The sequence below is a fragment of the Pipistrellus kuhlii genome, unplaced genomic scaffold (genome assembly GCF_014108245.1).
Source record: "Pipistrellus kuhlii isolate mPipKuh1 unplaced genomic scaffold, mPipKuh1.p scaffold_m20_p_9, whole genome shotgun sequence".
Taxonomy (NCBI): domain Eukaryota; kingdom Metazoa; phylum Chordata; class Mammalia; order Chiroptera; family Vespertilionidae; genus Pipistrellus; species Pipistrellus kuhlii.
This window is the reverse complement of record NW_023425595.1, coordinates 17143970-17163206: the sequence shown is the minus strand read 5'-3', so window position 1 is coordinate 17163206 and position 19237 is coordinate 17143970. Positions and strand designations below refer to the sequence as shown.

At 36.0% G+C, this 19237-nt stretch overlaps 1 protein-coding gene across 1 annotated transcript in view; it reads left to right on the top strand.

Moving 5' to 3' along the window:
- Positions 1-2522: 2522 nt before the first annotated feature.
- ANO3 (anoctamin 3) overlaps positions 2523-19237 on the top strand; it is a 190083-nt gene continuing 173368 nt past the window's right edge. Inside the window, exon 1 of the mRNA XM_036427099.2 lies at positions 2523-2702. Coding sequence (XP_036282992.1) covers positions 2657-2702 — 46 coding nt within the window. The 5' untranslated portion in view covers positions 2523-2656. The remainder of the gene's footprint in view (positions 2703-19237) is intronic.

The following is a 19237-nucleotide window of genomic DNA, read 5'->3' as shown; positions in this document are numbered from 1 at the left end:
TAGTGAACCTAAAATCAATAATCATCATTTTCTCACTAATATTTGAAGATGTTTGAAACCAAAAATAGTAAGAAAATGAACCCAACAATCAGGTAAGCCTTCCATAATGAGGCTATGTAATATTCATTCCTAATCTTTCTACAATGGAGATCTCAGTATACAAATATTTCCTTTTATCAGATCAGAGGAGGATTTGATTTTCAGGAAGGTCTTTGCTCAGATCTCTCTTTCTGCACTCCCACTTCCAAAACATACACTATGTCTGTTTACACACACATACACAACTTTTCCTAATCTTTGCATTTGGCTTTCCTATAAAGCAGATGGTGGTTGAAATTCTGAGGTCCCTCATAAAGCTGTTCCTGTAGCAACCTTCCCTAAAACACTTATTTTAAAACAAGTAAAATTGTTCCTTGAATCTCCTGCTAGCAATCTGTCAGCCCATCCTAAAATGTTTCTAGTTAACATTAATAAACTTTATGGGAAGATGATGTAATCATAAGTGCAAAGGGTAGGGGGCAATCATGTTAGAAATAATGCAAAACTTTTCTTTGAAGAGGGAATTAATTTTTAAAGTGGTTCAAATTCTTAACTCATTTCTAGCTCCGGCTCACACAGCTGTGCCTCCTGCTGGGTTATGGGTAAGGGAAATGGTTAGAGATAATCAGACATCCCCAGAAAGAAGAAAGAAGAGGTTCTAGAAAACTGAAGATGGTACCTCTGCCTGGGAGTGACGAGTAGATCCTTTCCCCTGTTCCTCCTAATCAAGAATGGAATTAATGTTCATGTTTCAAAAGTATTCAAAATCCTCTGATTTAAAAAAGATAAAATCCTCACTGGTTATAATTACAATATTTAACATTTATTGGGCATTAATTTTCTGCTATGAACTACTCCTTAAATACATAATCAAATTTAACCCTCCCCAATGAGGATTGGGTTGTACCAGAATCCATTGAGTTGTTGAATTGTATTAAAATTTTATTAATTGAAAATTAACAAAACTACAAAAAGACCCCAGGAAAGTTAGTTATTGCTCTGGATTTCAGTGCCCTATCCTATAAAATATCTGTAAAGTTTCTGAGGTTTGTTCTAGATCTTCAGTTTCAGATAAACTCACAAGGAGTTCATTTTTCATAACCAATTACTTCTTCAGTGCCTACATTCTGAGCTCTTACTGACTGTTCAGTATTTTCTTTCTGAATGGACCAGTATCCTTCATTAAAGAAGGCTGCCCGTTCTCCACTACACTTCCCACTGAGAGTGGAATCTTTTCCACAGAAAATTCAAGAGAGACTCTGAATCCCAACCACCAGACTGAGCCTAGCCCATGTATAGAATATCATGAGAGATAATAAACTGTAGATTTGAGCTTGTAGTTTCATGGTGGTTTGTTATGCAGCTATTTAAATATGAACATCTGCTCTTGTAAAGCCATATTCCCTTTGCTGCCCACAGGTGAAACAAAAGACCACCCCATAGATTAGTCTATCTCAGGTTCTAAAAATTTTGAATCTCTGCTTCTTTCTCTTTCTCATTAGCCTTTATCTGGATCTTTCACATGGACCTGAGTTGATCTCACAAACCTTTGAAACTCAAAATACTATATTCTTTTGCTATGTGTCTGTTCAGTAATAGTGTCCCATCTTTCAGGGGGAACTTATTAGGTTTGAATAAGGGAGCACTGATGAGAGGAAATGAGATTGTACTGAAAACATGTTGAGGTGACTCCCAAACCTATATTAGCTACTGGGGTTTGGCCTTCTCTCTGAGTATCAGGTGCCTTCTCTTTCAAACTACATGTTGGTTTATGTAATCTTGAGAATTCTTGGTTGCACTGGGCCTTGTTTATTTTATATTAGAATCATAATATTCTACCTACTTTATAGAACTTCTATGAAGATTAAATGAAGTATAATGGAGAGCAGCCGCCCCACCCCATATCCCCAGCATCTAGAATAAATGGTCCAATGTCACTATCATATATGAGTCAAGGTCTCCACAAGCTGCAGCACAAGCAGAGAACTCCAGTGTAATGTGCTAACCGTTAATATTGCTAATCTACCAAACCCATTCTTCTGAATAAATGGAGGCTATCCATATTGAAGATTAAGATGGAAAGATGAAAAAAAAAAAAAAGATTTCTGCATCTGTGTTTGCATTCCTCTCCAAGAGCCCAACTTTACCCTTCCATAAGTTTCAGTGTTTACGGACCAACTTTTAGAAAATCAATGCTTCTGTCAGGATATTAACCAGCCTCAAAACTTGAAAAAGAGGTAATGACCAGCTGCTCTGGAGATTTGCTGGGACCTGGATATAGTCACTAAAAAAGGCCTTCTCTTGCCTGTCCCAACAAACCCTGCGCAACTCCCACCCACACTGCGGCACTAGAGGCAGGGGATGCGGGGTTATTCCGCAAGTAGCCACTAAGGGGAGCCGGACGCTGGCCCGCCCTCCTGCGTTGCCTTGACAACGCTGGGCATGCAGCCTCTGGAGTGATGCGCTCCCTGAAGCAAGTGTGGGATTGCAGCGAGCGAGCGCTCGCGCGGGCTCTGGTATTTCGTGCAGCCAAGGAGTCACTCTCAAAGTCTGGCGACAGTTCCCCAGCCTCCCTCTCGGACTGCTTCCTCACCCGGCGGGGACGCACAGAGTGAAAATGGTCCATCATTCAGGCTCCATTCAGTCCTTTAAACAGCAGAAAGGTCAGTTGGAATCGATCTCCCTCCCTGTGATTGTCACGTCCCCTCTGTGTGCCCTTGCAGTGTGTAGGAGCATCCTTTGCAGGCTAATGCGATGCAGAGGTGGAGAACTCTGTGAAGTTTTTTTTTTTTTAATTATTCTTTGTTTTAATGCCTCTTCACTCTGCATTCCAGATAAGTCTGAATTCTGAGCCTCCGCATGGTATGTGGGAGAAATGGAATTCGTCATCTCAGGGACCTGATTTAATGTGAATTTCTGCTAAGACTGGTTCAATACATTGCACTAAACCAGCTTAGTGGGGTTGTCCTACCAGCACTCTGAGGTTTGAAGACAGAGGAGTTGGACCATGTTTGCCCATCTGTGGTTCAAATGTCTCATAAGCTTCATACAAGCAGCTGTCTTATTGAGAATCTTTGACAGGGTACTTTAATTTTTAGAGTTTAAGAAGTTGGCCTGTTTAAGGGGCTCAGAAACTTTCTTGGAAACTTTATTTTGTCCATGCCCTCTGCTTGATTCTGGGTTTCAGGTTTTTGTAATGGTTGGTAGGTTCTGTGTCTAGGAGCTTTCTATTTTCTCTCTTAGCTTCTAGTTCCTGTTTCTCCATAGATGCAGTCACAACCGTCCATATGTTCATGGTCAAATCAATAGTTTTTCCAAGTTATCCCCTCACTCTTTGTTTCTTGTGTTGTTTGAAAGGAATTTATAGGGTACATTTATATTGAGGCATATTCCCATTTTCCTGAAGTTTGCTTGAAAACATATATTAAACAGCAACATTGCCTTTTTATTGCTTTAATAATGGCAATAATGCCATAGTTGACAGTATGCTCTCTGAGATATGTAAAGTCTGGAATGGTAAATTTGCTCATTCAAAATCAAGTAAATATTTACTTAAATATTCCTACTTTCCCCCAGATTCCATATATATATATATATATATATATATATATATATATATATATATATATAACTTTGCATGATGACATGATTACTAGACTTAATGTGGTGCTCAAATCCCAAGGTATATAAATCACTATATCCTATACCTGAAACATATTATATACCAACTATACTTAAATATTGCAATACATACATACATATGTCAACAGTTGTTCCTACATATATATTTTTCTTTTTTTAGAAAGCAAACACTGGTGAACACCCCAGGAATAATTTAGAAGAATTTTTGTGTTGAGGAGAACATTCAAATAAGTTAGGTTTGAATTCAGTATTTTATACTATGTTCTATTATAGAACTCTAGGTTCTTTAAAAATTATATGATGAAGTTGACAGTGGATGAGAGTGGGGTGAGAGACTGCCCAGGTAGACAAATATTTCAGCTAATATATAATTCCATTCCAAATCTAAATGTTCTAAAGAAAATTACATTGCTTCAAGAAGTTGTGTTTTCTTTCATTATTATCTTAAACAGAAAGAAACTTTCAAAATGAAGACAAAGATTAAAGGGACTTTGTGCCAGCTTCATACAATTAATATCTTCCTTTAATACATAACTGTGGGTGATTCATTTCTGGGACCTGTAACCTTGAAATGGTCCCCACAAAATGTATTATGTATTTTTAAAAGCAGATAATTGCCAACTTTAGAACCCATGGTCATTGCTCAGTGTGAGTGATAACAAAATCTGCTAGTCCTGGCACTTTATATTGTTTCCTTTATGATCATTATGAGCTATTTATTTTCAAGTCTGTCTTTACTTTTTTGCCCAAAAGGCAAGATTAGCAGAAGGATAATATGGGTAGGAGGAGGGATATGAACCACATACCATTAAAGTGGTTCTGCTTAATTCCTTTTTAACTCTGGATGGGCATTCAAAAAAGACATACCTAAGGATTAGACCAAACTGAAGATTAACTATTTTAATTTTTCAAAGAGAAAGAAACAAAATGATATTGTTTCTAAATGCTTTCTGGCCCAAGAAGCATGGGACAAAACACTTGTGCTTTTCACCATAACATTAACCTGAAATCTACACAGTAAAGGTGAAGACAATTCCGTGTTGGAACTCTGGAATCCTAAATTCTAGGATTTTATAACTACCTTTATAACTACCTTAAAAGTTTAACTTCTTTGGACTTTGGCTCATATACAATATAAAAAGATTTAACTACTGACCCTTTGGCCTTTTCTATCTCTCTTTCTCTGTTCTATGGGAAGAGCAGGTGGCAATGTGACCGTGGAGATGATTTCTTCCTGGGTCAGATAAAGAGAAAAATCACTGCTTTTAGTTCACTTTTAGGAAATAATTTAATGGAGTAATCCAGTTTATGGGGATTATTTTTGCTTTAGTTAAGTGGAGTCAATGCATTGTTTAAAATCTTTATCCAAAGATGTTTTTTAATTGATTTTAGAGAGAGGAAATTAGAGAATGATAGACAACAATATGAGAGAGAAACATTGGTAAATTGCCTCCTATATTCACCTGGACCTGGGATTAAACCAGCACTAAGGTATGTGCCCTGACGTGGAATGGAACCTGCAACATTTTGGTGCATGGGACTACATTTCAACCATCTCAGCCCTGGCCAGAGCTCTATTACTTTTTTGTTTTTAATTTTAAAGTTATAACACCTAGAAATAGCCTGAGGTCCAATAAACACCCTCATTATAAGTCTTGAAAAATTTTTACCCTCACTTGAAAACCAAACCACACTGTATTTAATCTCACTGAAGGCATGGACATTTTTATATACATGTGTAATCCAATCCTGATCCAACCCTCCCTAACTGATATTACTCAATCTTTTTAACACATCAGTGTAGATGTCAGTATAGTTATCTGTAAAACTAAATACTGTATATAAAGCAAATGTGTCCAATAATTTAATCCATAGTCATCATTTCCAGTCCTAGATTTTAATCCTCCATGTCCTGTTTGCAAGTTATATCCCTTAATATCTCTAAGCCTTGGTTACCATTTCTGTGAAATGAAGATAATATTTATGTTGCTGATTTTTAATATACTTAGCAGTTTTTCTTGCACACAGTAGGGGCTCAAAAATTAGTTAATAATAACAACCATTGTTCTTTTTAAAAATATATTTTTGTTGATTTCAGAGAGGAAGGGGAGGGAGACAGAGATAGAAAATTCAATGATGAGATAAGGTCTTTTTTTTATATATATCAATATATATTTTATTGATTTTTTTTACAGAGAGGAAGAGAGAGAGATAGAGAGCTAGAAATGTCGATGAGAGAGAAACATTGACCAGCTGCTTCTTGCACACCCCCTACTGGGGATGTGCCCGCAACTCGGGTACATGCCCTTGAACGGAATCGAACCTGGGACCCTTCAGTCCGCAGACCGATGCTCTATCCACTGAGCCAAACTGATTTCGTCGAGATAAGGTCTTGATTGCTGCCTCCTACACTTGAGCCTGCAACCCAGGTATGTGCCCTGACCAGGAATCAACTGTGACCTCATGAGCCACACAGGCCAGGCAATAGTTCCCTCCCACTCCTCCTCCTCTTTCTCCTCCTCTTTTTTTCCTCCTCCTCCTCCTCCTCAGGAGTGAAATAAATTCTTAGTAGTTTCCTTGTAATTTTCTGCCTTTCATTTACTTTTTTCCTTCCATTGAATTTTTGGGGTTTATCTTAAAGAAAATATTAGACTACAGACCACCAAAAGATAGTCACAATATTCTTGAGCTTCAGTCACAAACTACCCAAATTATATGCCCATTCCTCAGGAAAACTTCCAAAATTCCCATAGAGTAAATTTAGATATTCAGTTAATTGTATAATTTTAAACTTTCATTGCAAATAAATGGTATGTATTCACTCTTCACATAACCCAATTTGCCAAGCTTTTGCTGTGTGCCAGGCATTGTTCTTTGTGATGGCATTATCAAGAACATGTCATTCCCAAACCTATTGCTACCAAAGCCTCCTTCTTCAGAGAACTTTGTAAACAGGAAGTCTGAGCGCTTTGCTAGACACAACCTTTATGAGAAGTGTGGGCAATTCTACATTTTTCTAGAAAGATGTTTGTTATGCGAGGAGTTAGCCCTGCCCTGCCCTTTCAATGTTGACATTTTGTTTCTTGGTAATGCCAGTTAAGTTTTCAGAAGAGGACATCTACACACAGAGAGGGACAAAAGTAGGTTTACAGTTATTCATATGAAAAATAATACAATAACATGCCTAAGTGGTTGGCAGACTGGCCAACCAGCTGGTAGCTATGATGCACAATGATTATCAGGGGACAGAAGCTCAATGCACAGGCATAGAAACATGGAACAGACTGATGAATCTCAGAGGGAAAGGAGGATGTGCAGGGTGGGAAGAGATTAACCAAAGATCTTATATGTATACTAGAGGACTGATTTGTGCATCAGAGGGGTCCCTCATCCTGGCCTGTGGGGATCAGACCAAAATGGGCTCTTCAACAACCAAGGGTTTTTGGATTTCCAGAGGGCACAGGTCAGGCCGAGGGATCCTGCTAGTGCATGCATCCATGCACTGGGCCTCTAGTTAATAAATAATAATAATAATAATAATAATAATAATAATAAACTGTGTTTCATATACAACTGTAAACCTACTTTGCCCTACCCTGTGTGTGTGTGTATAATTTTTATTATATTTACTTCAATTAAATTCTAGATTATTTAAATAAGAGGCTTATTAATAAGTCAGGAAGTAAAAAGTGAGAATCTTCAGTGGATGGGTGGTTAGAGGGAGGCAGTAGAGTGTATTATGCTTGGAGACAACTGGGAATATGTGTTTGCCTCTGCCTCAGCACATGTGGGAGGAACACATTAGCTGGCAAATCAACAGTAATTTCTGGTGAAAGTCCAACTGTGTTTCCCAGCCTGGCTTGCTCTGTTTCACTTGATTTATGATAGACTCATGTGTTATACAAGAGTGAGTGAGAAAAGGACAATACCAGTTTTGGCTTCTGGTAGCTGTTATTTACCAGTATATCTAGCTTGAGTTTCAGTGAAACCATAGGTTACATTAAACACAGCCTGCCCCTAAAAGTTGGGGCTTAATGGGATCAGCTGAAACTGTCGGGTGATTCATAAAGGACATTTATTTGAGCATGAAAAGGGTGCTTTTAACGATTCCACAGAATCAAACACTTTTTACTCAAATAACTTGTTTAATAATAATCTTTATACTTTTATACTTACATAGGATGTATAGACCATAAAGCATGTTCTTTTAGACCATATGTTGTATTCATTCTCCATACAATGATATATATATATATATCAAAAATGGAGAGAGATAGAAACAACAGTGATGAAAATCATTGATCAGCTGCCTCCTGCATGCCTCATACTGAAAGGAGATCAAGCCAGAAACCTGAGCATGCACCCTGACTGGGAATCAAACTGTGACCTCCTGGTTCATAGATCATCATTCAACAACTGAGCTACACCAGCTGGGTAAAGCATTTTCATTCTCTTTTTCTTAAAATATCATTTACTGTTGCAGGTGCACACCTGTAAAGCTCCTTAGCAACCATCCTGCTCTGTGTCCAGTTCCTACTTTATAGAACCCAGAAGACAGTGTTGAGAGAAAGACCTAGTTTCAGAGGCCCTAGACTCACTTTTAAGCCTCCTTTGCTCCTCATTGATATCTTTAAGATCTAGAACCTTCATATACTCTTACCCAGTGAAACCAGAAAACAAATCTGAAGCCATTACAGACATTCGTTCAGGCATATATATTAATTCTCCCTAGCATTTTGACAGTTTGTTCCATTTATGACTAATGAAGAGAAAGCTTTGTTTCTTGTTATAATATTTTTTTATGTAAAGGATAAAAGTTAGGTAGATATTTTAGAATCAGTAATTCTATTTTTCTTAGCTTTTACTCAATATCAGCCTGGATCATTAGAAAGGATCGAGTGTCTAATTTAGAGCCACTCAGATCTTCTGCCCTTACTTTAATTTTGACCCCTTTCTTTCTTTCCTTCCATAGGAGATTTTTCAGGTATTTATGCTTCTAGTTCCCCTCTGATAATCTCTCAGTAAGGTCAAGCCAACTATGAAAAGATTGTAGAGGTATTTCAATCCCCAAAGAAACTACATATATCTGGGGCATTTCTTAAAAGCTCCTGCATATCTCAAAATACTATGTTGTTATTTTTTTAAGTAAAAACATTGATATTTAAAAGGATGACTTTGAGTTAGCAAATATTGTATTCATTATTTGATAGATAGATATGCCCTCTACTTTAGAATGAAGAAAAATGGTCAAAATGAAAAGAAACTTGATCCCAAGTAATTATGATGTAAAAATGTGAGTGTTTTAAAGCCATCTAGAATTGCAGTTATATATATAAAACATCACATTTCTTGAGGATTCTGGGGAGCTGAAATTTTCATTGAGTATAGAATTTAAAATTATACTCTTTACATGGATGTTAGTGGGGGGGGCGGGGAATCTAGAGTGACATGATTATATAAATCAAGTTACCAAAACAAGCCCAAACTTAAAAACACACACACAAATCAACCTTTTTCTGTTTATTATTTTAGTATTTTATCAATATAATTGTGCAAATGTTTAGAAACTATTAATGTAAAATACTTGTACCCTGATGCAAAGCGTACTGACTAAAGTTCTTGTGAACAAATCCTGTAGCTTTGGGCATTTACCTTTTCTGAGCCATATGTTTCTTATCCAAAGTTTTGGAATTATAATCCCTACCTCCACGGATTGTAGTGAAGAAATAACCATCATCACAGCCACAAAAACAGCAGCAGCAGTTAATATTATGTGAATACTATTTACTGCCAACTGTCCCAACAACTTGAAAGAACACTGCAGGATTTCTTACTCACTAAAGCTTCAGTCGTTAGATATGTGATTTTCCCCATGAAGTTTGAAGTCTTTCCTCACTCCAATAACCACCTTTTTACCTGCTCTTCATTCTATCAGGAAGCCTAATTGCTGCAGGTCTTTTGGAGGACAACAAAATTTAAGCAGCTGGAAGGTATCTCACTCCTAGTTGACTCCACCACAGATGACTTTAGCTTCATACATTACCCTACCTCTTCTCTGTAAAAAAATATCAGAGTTCAAGGCAGAGTTCTATGATTTTTAAGCTTGATCATGATAACTTAGTGTTCCTTCTGCAGTCTTAGTAAAATGAAAACTTCAGAAGGAATATCCCCACTCTCTCTTCTGATGCTACGGTTCATCAGAGGTTACGGAGCTGTGAAGTCATATTCTAAACCTGGCAGTGCATTATACAACTAGCCCGGCTGCCCTTCAGTTACCGCCTTTCCTCCTGAACTGCACTGTATAACTTTTTGCAAAGTGGCAATTACTTTATATTCTGCTCGGTTTCAACCCAACTGGCATGTAAGGTGCCTTGCACCAGCTGCAGGATCCAAGTTCACCAAAACATGAGTCACATATTCACATCCTTGCTGTAACTGAAATGCAGTTGGCTGTGGAGGAGAGGATGTGCTTAGAGGTGAAATTGGGTGGCTGTGAAAGTGCATTGCTGAAAGTATTTTGCAAATGCACTGCATTCATTGTGGTACAAAGTCAATCAGCTACCTAAAGGCATCTCCCCAAAATAACTTCTAAAACTGGACATGTCATATTTTATGTCTGGCTTTGAAGCACTATTAACAGCACTTTTGAGGTAAGGTGTCTGCAAACACACACACAAGGTCTGGTTTAAACACAGTTTCCATTACTAACTGGTATCCTGAGCAATTTGATTCATCTACCTTAGACCATTTCCCTCAACTATAAAATTAAGGTTTGCCAAATTTGCAAAATCCAAAGAATCATCTGGAATTCCTATTAAAATGCAAAATGTTCAGTCCCACCCGACAAAATCTCATCTCCAAGTGAGATTCTGCTTTCTTAACAAAAATGCATCATACAGACTTCTACAATTGAGACCAGTTGGGAAAACAATTTTGTAAAACAAGATAACCATGGAAGCACTAACTGAGATAATGAACTTGAGTGAGTAGGATATAGTAAATTGTAAATAGATGCTCTCTGTTATTTGTAGAAGCAAATTATTTAGATGCCAGAGACACTAAGCTATGTACAAATTGGCAGTGATATGAAAATATAACTTCAGTGTGTTTCTCACATAACTATATAACCCAGGCCTTCCTATTTCAAGGTTTGATGAGGTTCCTAAAGAGGAGCTTCTGTCTTGCCTCATTTACACCAGACCTTGTGTGTATATTTGTGGGGTAGCCACACCTTCCTCCAAAGAGTGAGGAAACTTGGAGGGAAGAGCCCTCATAAGTTGTCTTCAGTTGTTCTACCATGACCCTAGTAAATACCTCAATTACTGTCAAGTCATTATATCTTTGCTAAAGGTATTTTTGTTCCTATTTTTTGCTGTATAATTTTTGGCAAAACAAGAGGCTTTGGTGAATAGTTTTTCATAACAAAATATCTCAGAATGTCTTTTTCAAATCCAATACCTGGTAACAATTTATAGCTCTCCTTGTTTTATGTAAAGAGAAAGTATCTGTTAGGTTTGTATTATCTTGTAATTCACTTATATAATCTAAAATCATTCTGAGAAAGGCAAGGTGTGTAACAAGAAACGGTGATATAGAGTCACATAAAATTAATTGTGTTTGAATCTTAAGACTTTTACATAGTGAGTGATCCTGGCAAGCTAAGTAATTTCAGTGGGTTTCAATTTCCTTATGTATGAGATCAGAATAATAAGTGCTATTATTAAATGCTTCTTCTTTGCCAGACACTGTTTAAACTCTTTTATTTATAGTAATCTACTAACTAATAGCACTTATTATTCTTCATAAAGAGAAATTTATATCAATGTCATTTCATTTTTAATTTGTATTTATATTTTTTTTTTCTGAAAGACAGAAAAGTTAAGCAAGTATTCAAGGTTACAAAAAGAAGTAGTGGAGCTAAGATACCCACCTTAGTCAGGTAGAATTTTTATGAGTTAATAATTGTGTATGGTAAGTTGCTCCTACAGGGATTGCTAAATAGCAGGTGCAATACTTGATAACTAATATTTCCATTAAACACCAAACTCTTTACCCCAACTCCAAATCAATGAGATTAAATATTGTCCATTACTCATTTTTTAACCAATGAGATTAAAAAATGTCCATAGGCATTTTACCTGTATAACCCCTATTTATCCACTTGGTTACACCATCATTTCCCAATTTATTTTTCAAATAATTCTCCCAAAGATCCATCTTCTTCTGTTTAGGTAAGTGAGTTTGATTTACTAACATTGGCTAAAATTTAGGCCTATTCAAAAGACTTAAATATATATTTTGTCTGTGAAGTAGTTGTTTTTACATATGTAATGGTACACTCACTGCCAATGTAAGTGTACCATTATATATGTACCATTATATACTTATATGTAGACCTAACAAGGATTTGTTAGTCTACTTGCCTAAAATAACTTTGAGTATAGAGTAAACATATAAACACAAGATTTAGAATAATATGATAAATATGGTCAAGAACTTGAGTGCAAGAGTCAAGCAATTTGGATTCAAATGATACATGGTATGCTATGTATGTATGATTGACCTTTGCCATCATTTTCTCTAAGTTTTTCATTTTCTTCCATATAAACTGGGACCTATAGGATTTTGGTTTTTTGGTGTGTTTGGTTTTTGTTTTTTTGTTTTGTTTTGTTTTGTTTTGTTTTGGATGGCTTTTTATAGTGTATATTTAAAAAAAAAAGACATTGACCAATCTACTTCTCCCCTTTTTTGCTATTTCTTCTAATCTTAAAAAGTTATAAGACATTCCAGAATGACCTATGCGCTTACAGTCTAAATGTTTCTACAAAAAGGAAAAGTCAAATTTAACATTTTTCTTACAGTCCAGTACTTAGGCTGATTTCTATTAAATCATGGTATTTCAATGAATTTTAATGTAACAAATGTTTACATTTAGAAAACAAAATTATCTAAAAAATAATCCCCACATACTGTTAATCTCTCAATTCATACTTATTTCTTATGTAACATTAGGAATTTCTGATTATTTATAATCAGTTATTGTGCCTATGTATAGAGCAGTATTATTCATGGGTTATGAGTGTGGAAAATAGCAACTAAACTGAATTTTATTCAGGTAGGGTTCAAATTATATCTTTCTCTTCATTGCACTGTATGCCTGTTATAATATGATGTCAGTCATTGAAAATGGACAAAAATTGGAGGTAATAGAGTAAATTCTAATTTCCTCACTGATTTTTAGCATACTGTCTTTGATAATGCCTACATTGGACCCCTATATTTGAAAGATGATTCCTCCTTTCTCCAATGTTGTTCCAAGATGAGTGAGTTGGTGGATCAGACCACATTGAACAGCTTCCAATTAGTTATAACAATTACCAGATTTGAAGAAATCACCCACTGAGAAGCACTTATACCCATTTAGTCAACAGTACTATAGAATTCAAATAATGGAGAGTAGTTGCTTTGGTATATAAATTTATTTTTTGGTAAACTAATTTTCTATGCTCTAGAAACACTAAATAATAATGTAATTGAGCAATGTGTTATACACAAGGAAATTCTGTCTATATGTAATGTTCAAGACATAATTCTTACAATGTTCCTCTTATAATCTGAGACCTGTATGGTCCTTGAGCACCTCATTGTCTTTGAGAATAGCATTTTATATTAAAATCTAAAAAAGGGATGGAGAGATTCTGTGCCTTTCTTTGTTTCAGACCTAGTCCTGAAAAAACCTCCCATAGCTACTGGAAATGTGACAATCAAGGCTTCCTTTGAAATTATGGAATATTCCTTCCTTCCACTAAGATAAGAATCCTTAATATGAATGGTGCCCAACAGGTGCAAAGTTTAATATATTTCAATTTTATGTCTGCCTAAAGCTTTTTGTCAGATTTAAATCTTTTTTCAACTTCTTTAAATGAAAAGATGTTATCAAGTGTTTATTGAACACTTTAAAAAATACCCATCCTAAAGCCATGGAGGACTTATAATGGGTTTACTGGGTGCCACACATCACTGTGTGAGTGGTGTGCATTAATTCCTCTAATTCTGTATAAAAATGAAAAAATCACAGAAGGCTCTATTGGCTCTACTTTCCAAATAAGGAAATTGACTGCAGTGTGACAAATAGTTTACCCCAGTAACAAGATAGGCTTAGCAGAGCTGGAATTGAAAGCACAATATGGCTGTAAAACTTGTTCTCTGAAACACTATAAAAGGCTTATCAAGGTGGCTGAAAATAGCTGATGATGATAGATCCGGGTCTACTGCATATCTATCAATGTGCTATCTATTGAATACATGTTATATCACATAACTCTTATATGGACACTTTGAGGCAAAAATCTGTTTTGCAAATAAAGGCAACCGACTGAGAAGTAAGTTGCACCCAGACATATTGCTAATATGAGGCGACCCTAAGAATAAGTCTCATGGATGTGCACCAGGAGATACAGTATGTTTAGGAAGAGTAGTTTGACCTGGCTGGTGTGGCTCAGTGGTTGAGCATCCACCTATGATCCAGGAAGTCAGGGTTTGGTTCCTGAACAGGAAACATGTCTGGTTGCTGGCTAGATTCCCAGTAGGGGGCATGCAGGAGGCAACTGATCAATTATTCTCTGTCATTATTGGTGTTTCTATCTTTCTATCCCTCTCCCCTCCTCTCTAAAATCAATAAAAGTATATTTAAAAATAAAAAAGAGAATAGTTTGTTTCTTCCATATGTTAACACTGAAAAAAAAAATGGATTGGGAGAAAGGTTTATTGATAAATAGTCATGATGGCCACTCCAGGATAAGATCTTTGTATGTCATACAAAGTGGGAAAGTTATGGGCCCTTATGAAATTTAGACAGTTACAAGGTACAGCAGAAATACAAACAAAGAATCTTTCAGACTTTCTGTTACAGCTTATTTATCACTTTTTACAGGATGATCATAATCTATGAAGACGTTCTTACCATCTCAAAAAGATTATTTCCCAATCTCATGCTATTCTAAACCCCTTTCTCCTAGACTACTCAGTCCCCTTTAGTCACATATCCTTCACCCCACAGTTTCAAATCTGAACTTATTTGTTATGTAATTTCCTCTGGATATTAATCCTGAGTGTGATTTTTATATATACTGGGAAGAAAAATGACAGGGCACCAGAAACCATGATGTGGCTTATCCTAAGACCCAGGACTGGGTGTTTCTGCAAATTATTGAATACCTACTGTATTCCAGACACTATGCTAAACCTTGAAGAGACAACAGTTTATAAAACTTGACATCTGCTGAAGAAGCTTTGCTAAAATGCATGTCCTTTTCCATCAAAACTCATGGTGTTTTAACATAGAACTTTCTAATTGAAGCCAATATTTTCTTTAATTGAGGTAAGCTGCCCTTTTTTACATAAATTCTTATAGATTTTCTCATTATCAATAAAATCCAATTTTTCAACAATTAAGTCTATTGAATCGCTTTCTGTTGATTTTGACTGGTGTGTGAGGGGTCCCTTTGAACTGCAGAACATATCTTTTTCAGTCCAGGAAATTTACTGTAGCAATGTGTTTATTATTTTTTCTGATTCTTTTATTCTTGGCTCTTCCACCATCAAAATTAATTGTATAAACTCAGGGATATCCAAATGTATCTTTTCTCTTATTATCATATTTGTTTTGTCTCTCGCTGCCCCACTTCACACACACACACACATACACATTCTAGTAGTGTTGCTTAACATTGTATTCTCTATCAATGGTTCAGTTTTTCCATAAGTAGATTCTGTTCTTTATTTCTTCAGAAAGCATTTTAAATGTCTACCAATCAATTATTAGTGACTCTAAATTATATTTTCAGTTTTTCTAGCTTTTTTTTCTTTCCGTTTTTTTATTTGTCTGCAACTTTTGAGACATATTATAGCCTCTCCTACAAAAAAAAAAAAAAGAAAGAAAAAAAAGAGGACTTATAAAAGCCAGGTGTTTGACCTAAAGCAGTCTGAGAGAATTATGTCACATTCTCCAGTCAGATCTTAAGGTGGCTGTCTTGGCACTCAGTTCATTTTTCAGTTCAGTGATCTTTTGTAGAATCTTGAGGAAACTTGGGATCTCGGGTCCTTGGACAGTCTCTCTAGGTGCCATGTTTTCTTATGTTTGTTCAGTCAGCTATGCCTCTGGCCACATTTACTAATGAAATATTCTTTGACCTTGTTTCTACTTCAGGGAAATTGTGTGTTTTTGTCTAACTTATTTAATGTTTCTGTTTCCTACTGTATCATGGTAAACCTAGTAGGACCAATAAGCAACTCCACTTCCAATTGTTTTATCAGTTTGGGATGGACAAGCCCTGGATTACTGCTTCTAAGTCATTAATATGTAGAGATCAAGGGATGGCAAAAGTTTCTTTAATCTGCCCTGTCCAGTTATTCTTGTTTTTCCAACCAAGAGATATTAGCAAACTCAAACCAGAAGCCCTTCAACTTTCTTCCATCAATAGAACACAAAGGATCTTAATTTAATCTGTTTTGTCTATTCCAAAACTCTGTTCGAGTTTGTAACCTTGAAATAGCAATACAGATTTACTCATTTACTTTCTCTTTCCCTCTCCCTCTTTCTCTCTCTCATTTCTTTGGTCATTTCATTTAGAATTCCAAGTAGAGGGAATTAGATGCTTTCCCTTAAAAATCGACTTGCCCAGAATTATCTTAAAAATATATATATATATATATATATATATATATATATATATATATATATATATATATATATATATATAATTGATTTCAGAGAGGAAGAGAAGGGTAGAAAGATAGAAACATCAATGATGAGAGAAAATCATTGATCAGCTGCCTCCTGCACACTCTGCACTGGGGATCGAGCCCACAACCCCGGCACATGTCCTTGACTGGAATTAAACTGGGGATCTCCATTCCCCAGGCAGACACTCTATCCATTGAGCCAAACCAGGTAGGGCCAGAATTCTCATTTTAGAAATTTAACTGAAGAACTTTACCAATAGATAAATTATATTCTCAAAGTGGATATATTTTGCCCTTTTGAATTTTGTTTTAAAGATTCCCAGATTTTAATATTCTTTACTATTTACTTTGCTTTCTTTCTTTGCTATATTAAACTTTGGGTGTTTTCAACTTTTTCAATATTTTGGAATGTATATATAGTGCTTCAAATTATACTAACAATCTGGCTTGTCCCTGCTGCCCAATAAATATTAGATCATTCATACCTTTGTCTCTTAATTATCTTGATTATATTTGTCCATCCAAGAAGTTTTTTCATAAACTTGGACACAATCCCAGTTTTGAAATTTCTTCATAATTAAACCCAGCCACCTTCCCCACTTCCTTGAGCAAAATCACAATGAGTTCTAATTGTATGTTTACTTGCTTCCACTACCACCCACAGATAAACTGTAATCTGTTGAGATCAGTTTCTCATTACTTTTTATCACCAAAATTGAAATAATTGCATAATACAGTAAATATTAATTTTATTTTATTTTAGAAATGTTCTTATACAAGGGTGATAAAATCGAGGCTTCTATGAAAAATAACATTATTCAGTTATTTTTCCTTTTTACCATAAGTATGAAAATAAATGATTCCACATGTGAATAGAACTTGTGCAGAGCAGCACTAATTAGGAGGTGTTGGTTGCTAAGACTACAGTTGCTGATTTCTTATGAAACATTTTCAAAAAATTAAAGCAATATATGTACATGGTTTTTAAAAGACTGGAATAGTGACAAGTTACTTTAAACACACACACACACACACACACACACACACACACACACACACACACATACACATATAGTAATATCATATCACATTCCTTTGCAGTCCCCAGGTCCTATTCCCAGAAAACAAACAAACAAACAAACAAAACCCACACACACCTCTGATTGGATTTTCTTGGTGCAATGTTTTAGAAACTCTCTCAAGAAAATAACTTGGCAGAATTATAGGGCTCACCTCATATGTTACTTAATGCCTAACTTCTAGATTCCTCCTAACTATTGTTTCAGATGGGAAGTATACCAATCCCCAATATTCTTTCTTGGTCATAGTGGAACTATACTCTTAATGTGGGGTGTGTGTGTGTGTATCATATATATATATGATACACACATACACATATACATAAATGCTTTATATATATATAAATGCTTATAAACATATATAAATGACTATATAACTTTTATATTTAATTATGTATAAAATATAAATTATACAATTTAAATGCTAATATCTATTTATTAGTCTCTTTATTTTTTCCCAGCATCCTATCTTTGATTTATGAACACAAAACCTTCTTAATATTTTTTAACCTCTCTGAAAATTTTAATTGTGACTGTTTTTTGCTTCTTATAAGATTTTTTCCTTTCTCCCCCTGCTCCATCTCTTTTTCAGCGTACCACATTGCTTTTGTTGCCGCCTGACTTTTTTTTTTTTTTTTTTAAACTATATATGGTTTAGCTCTGTTTTCTCTGTTTCACTTTACTAAGTTAGATATCCACAAATCTCTGGCTGGATCTGAGACTCTAAAAATGACACCCAGAATGTCTGTTGACTGCGCCAGGCTCCTGATTTTCTTCGTTGTAGGGAGATCATATAGTAGAGGAGATAAACTCAATCCCCAGGCTTAAATAGTGGTGGATATGCGAAATGCAAAGAGGTGTTGGCATTTTAGGGATGAAACAATGAGAGGAGACTGAGGCTATAATTTTTATTAGGTTCAATCTCACCTAGCTTATCTTTGTGTCTCAGTTGTCCCTCTGCAGTGGGGGAGGAGACCTGGAGCATGAACCTCTCAGGAAGCCAATCTACTAGTGTTTTAGCTTTAGGAATCATCCAGCTTTCCACAATAAGGAATCCATCAATATGCTGAATTACTTAATGAAGGTCTCATTGAATCCTTTCTGCGTTTTTTTAAAAAAAATCTTTATTGTTGAAAGTATTACAAAATATCCCATTTTTTGCCCCATTACCCCCTCCAGCCTGCTGCATACCCTTCCCCAGGCCTTTACCACCCTATTGTCTATGTCCATGGGTTAGGCATATATGTGTACAGTCTTTGGTTGAGTACCAACCCCTCAACCACCCTTTCCTGCCACTGCCACTACTTGCCATCTGTGTGGTATTGCCCTCCTCCCCTGCCATCACTTGCCTCCCTGTGAATGCAGTAGGTGTGGGGTGCGATCACATGGCCTGCCTGGGCCTCCCTGTGGGAGGTGATTGTGCGGCGATGGTAGGGCCCCCCGACCAATTGCATCACATCAGCCTTGGCTGGCCTGGCATTAGTGCGTGGCATAGTGTGGTCATCCAGAAGGTTGTCCAGATAGTTGTTCTACTGTTCAATTCAGTCAATTTGCATATTATGCTTTTATTTTTATAGCTATGCATAGCCCATGGACATGGGCAATATGGTGGTGAAGACCTGAGGTTGGAAGGTTTGGAGGAGGAGAGTAAAGGAGGAGGGGATGGGAAACATCTGAAATAACATCAACAATAAAATATATGTAAAAAGAAAGATTTTATAAATATGTATGGT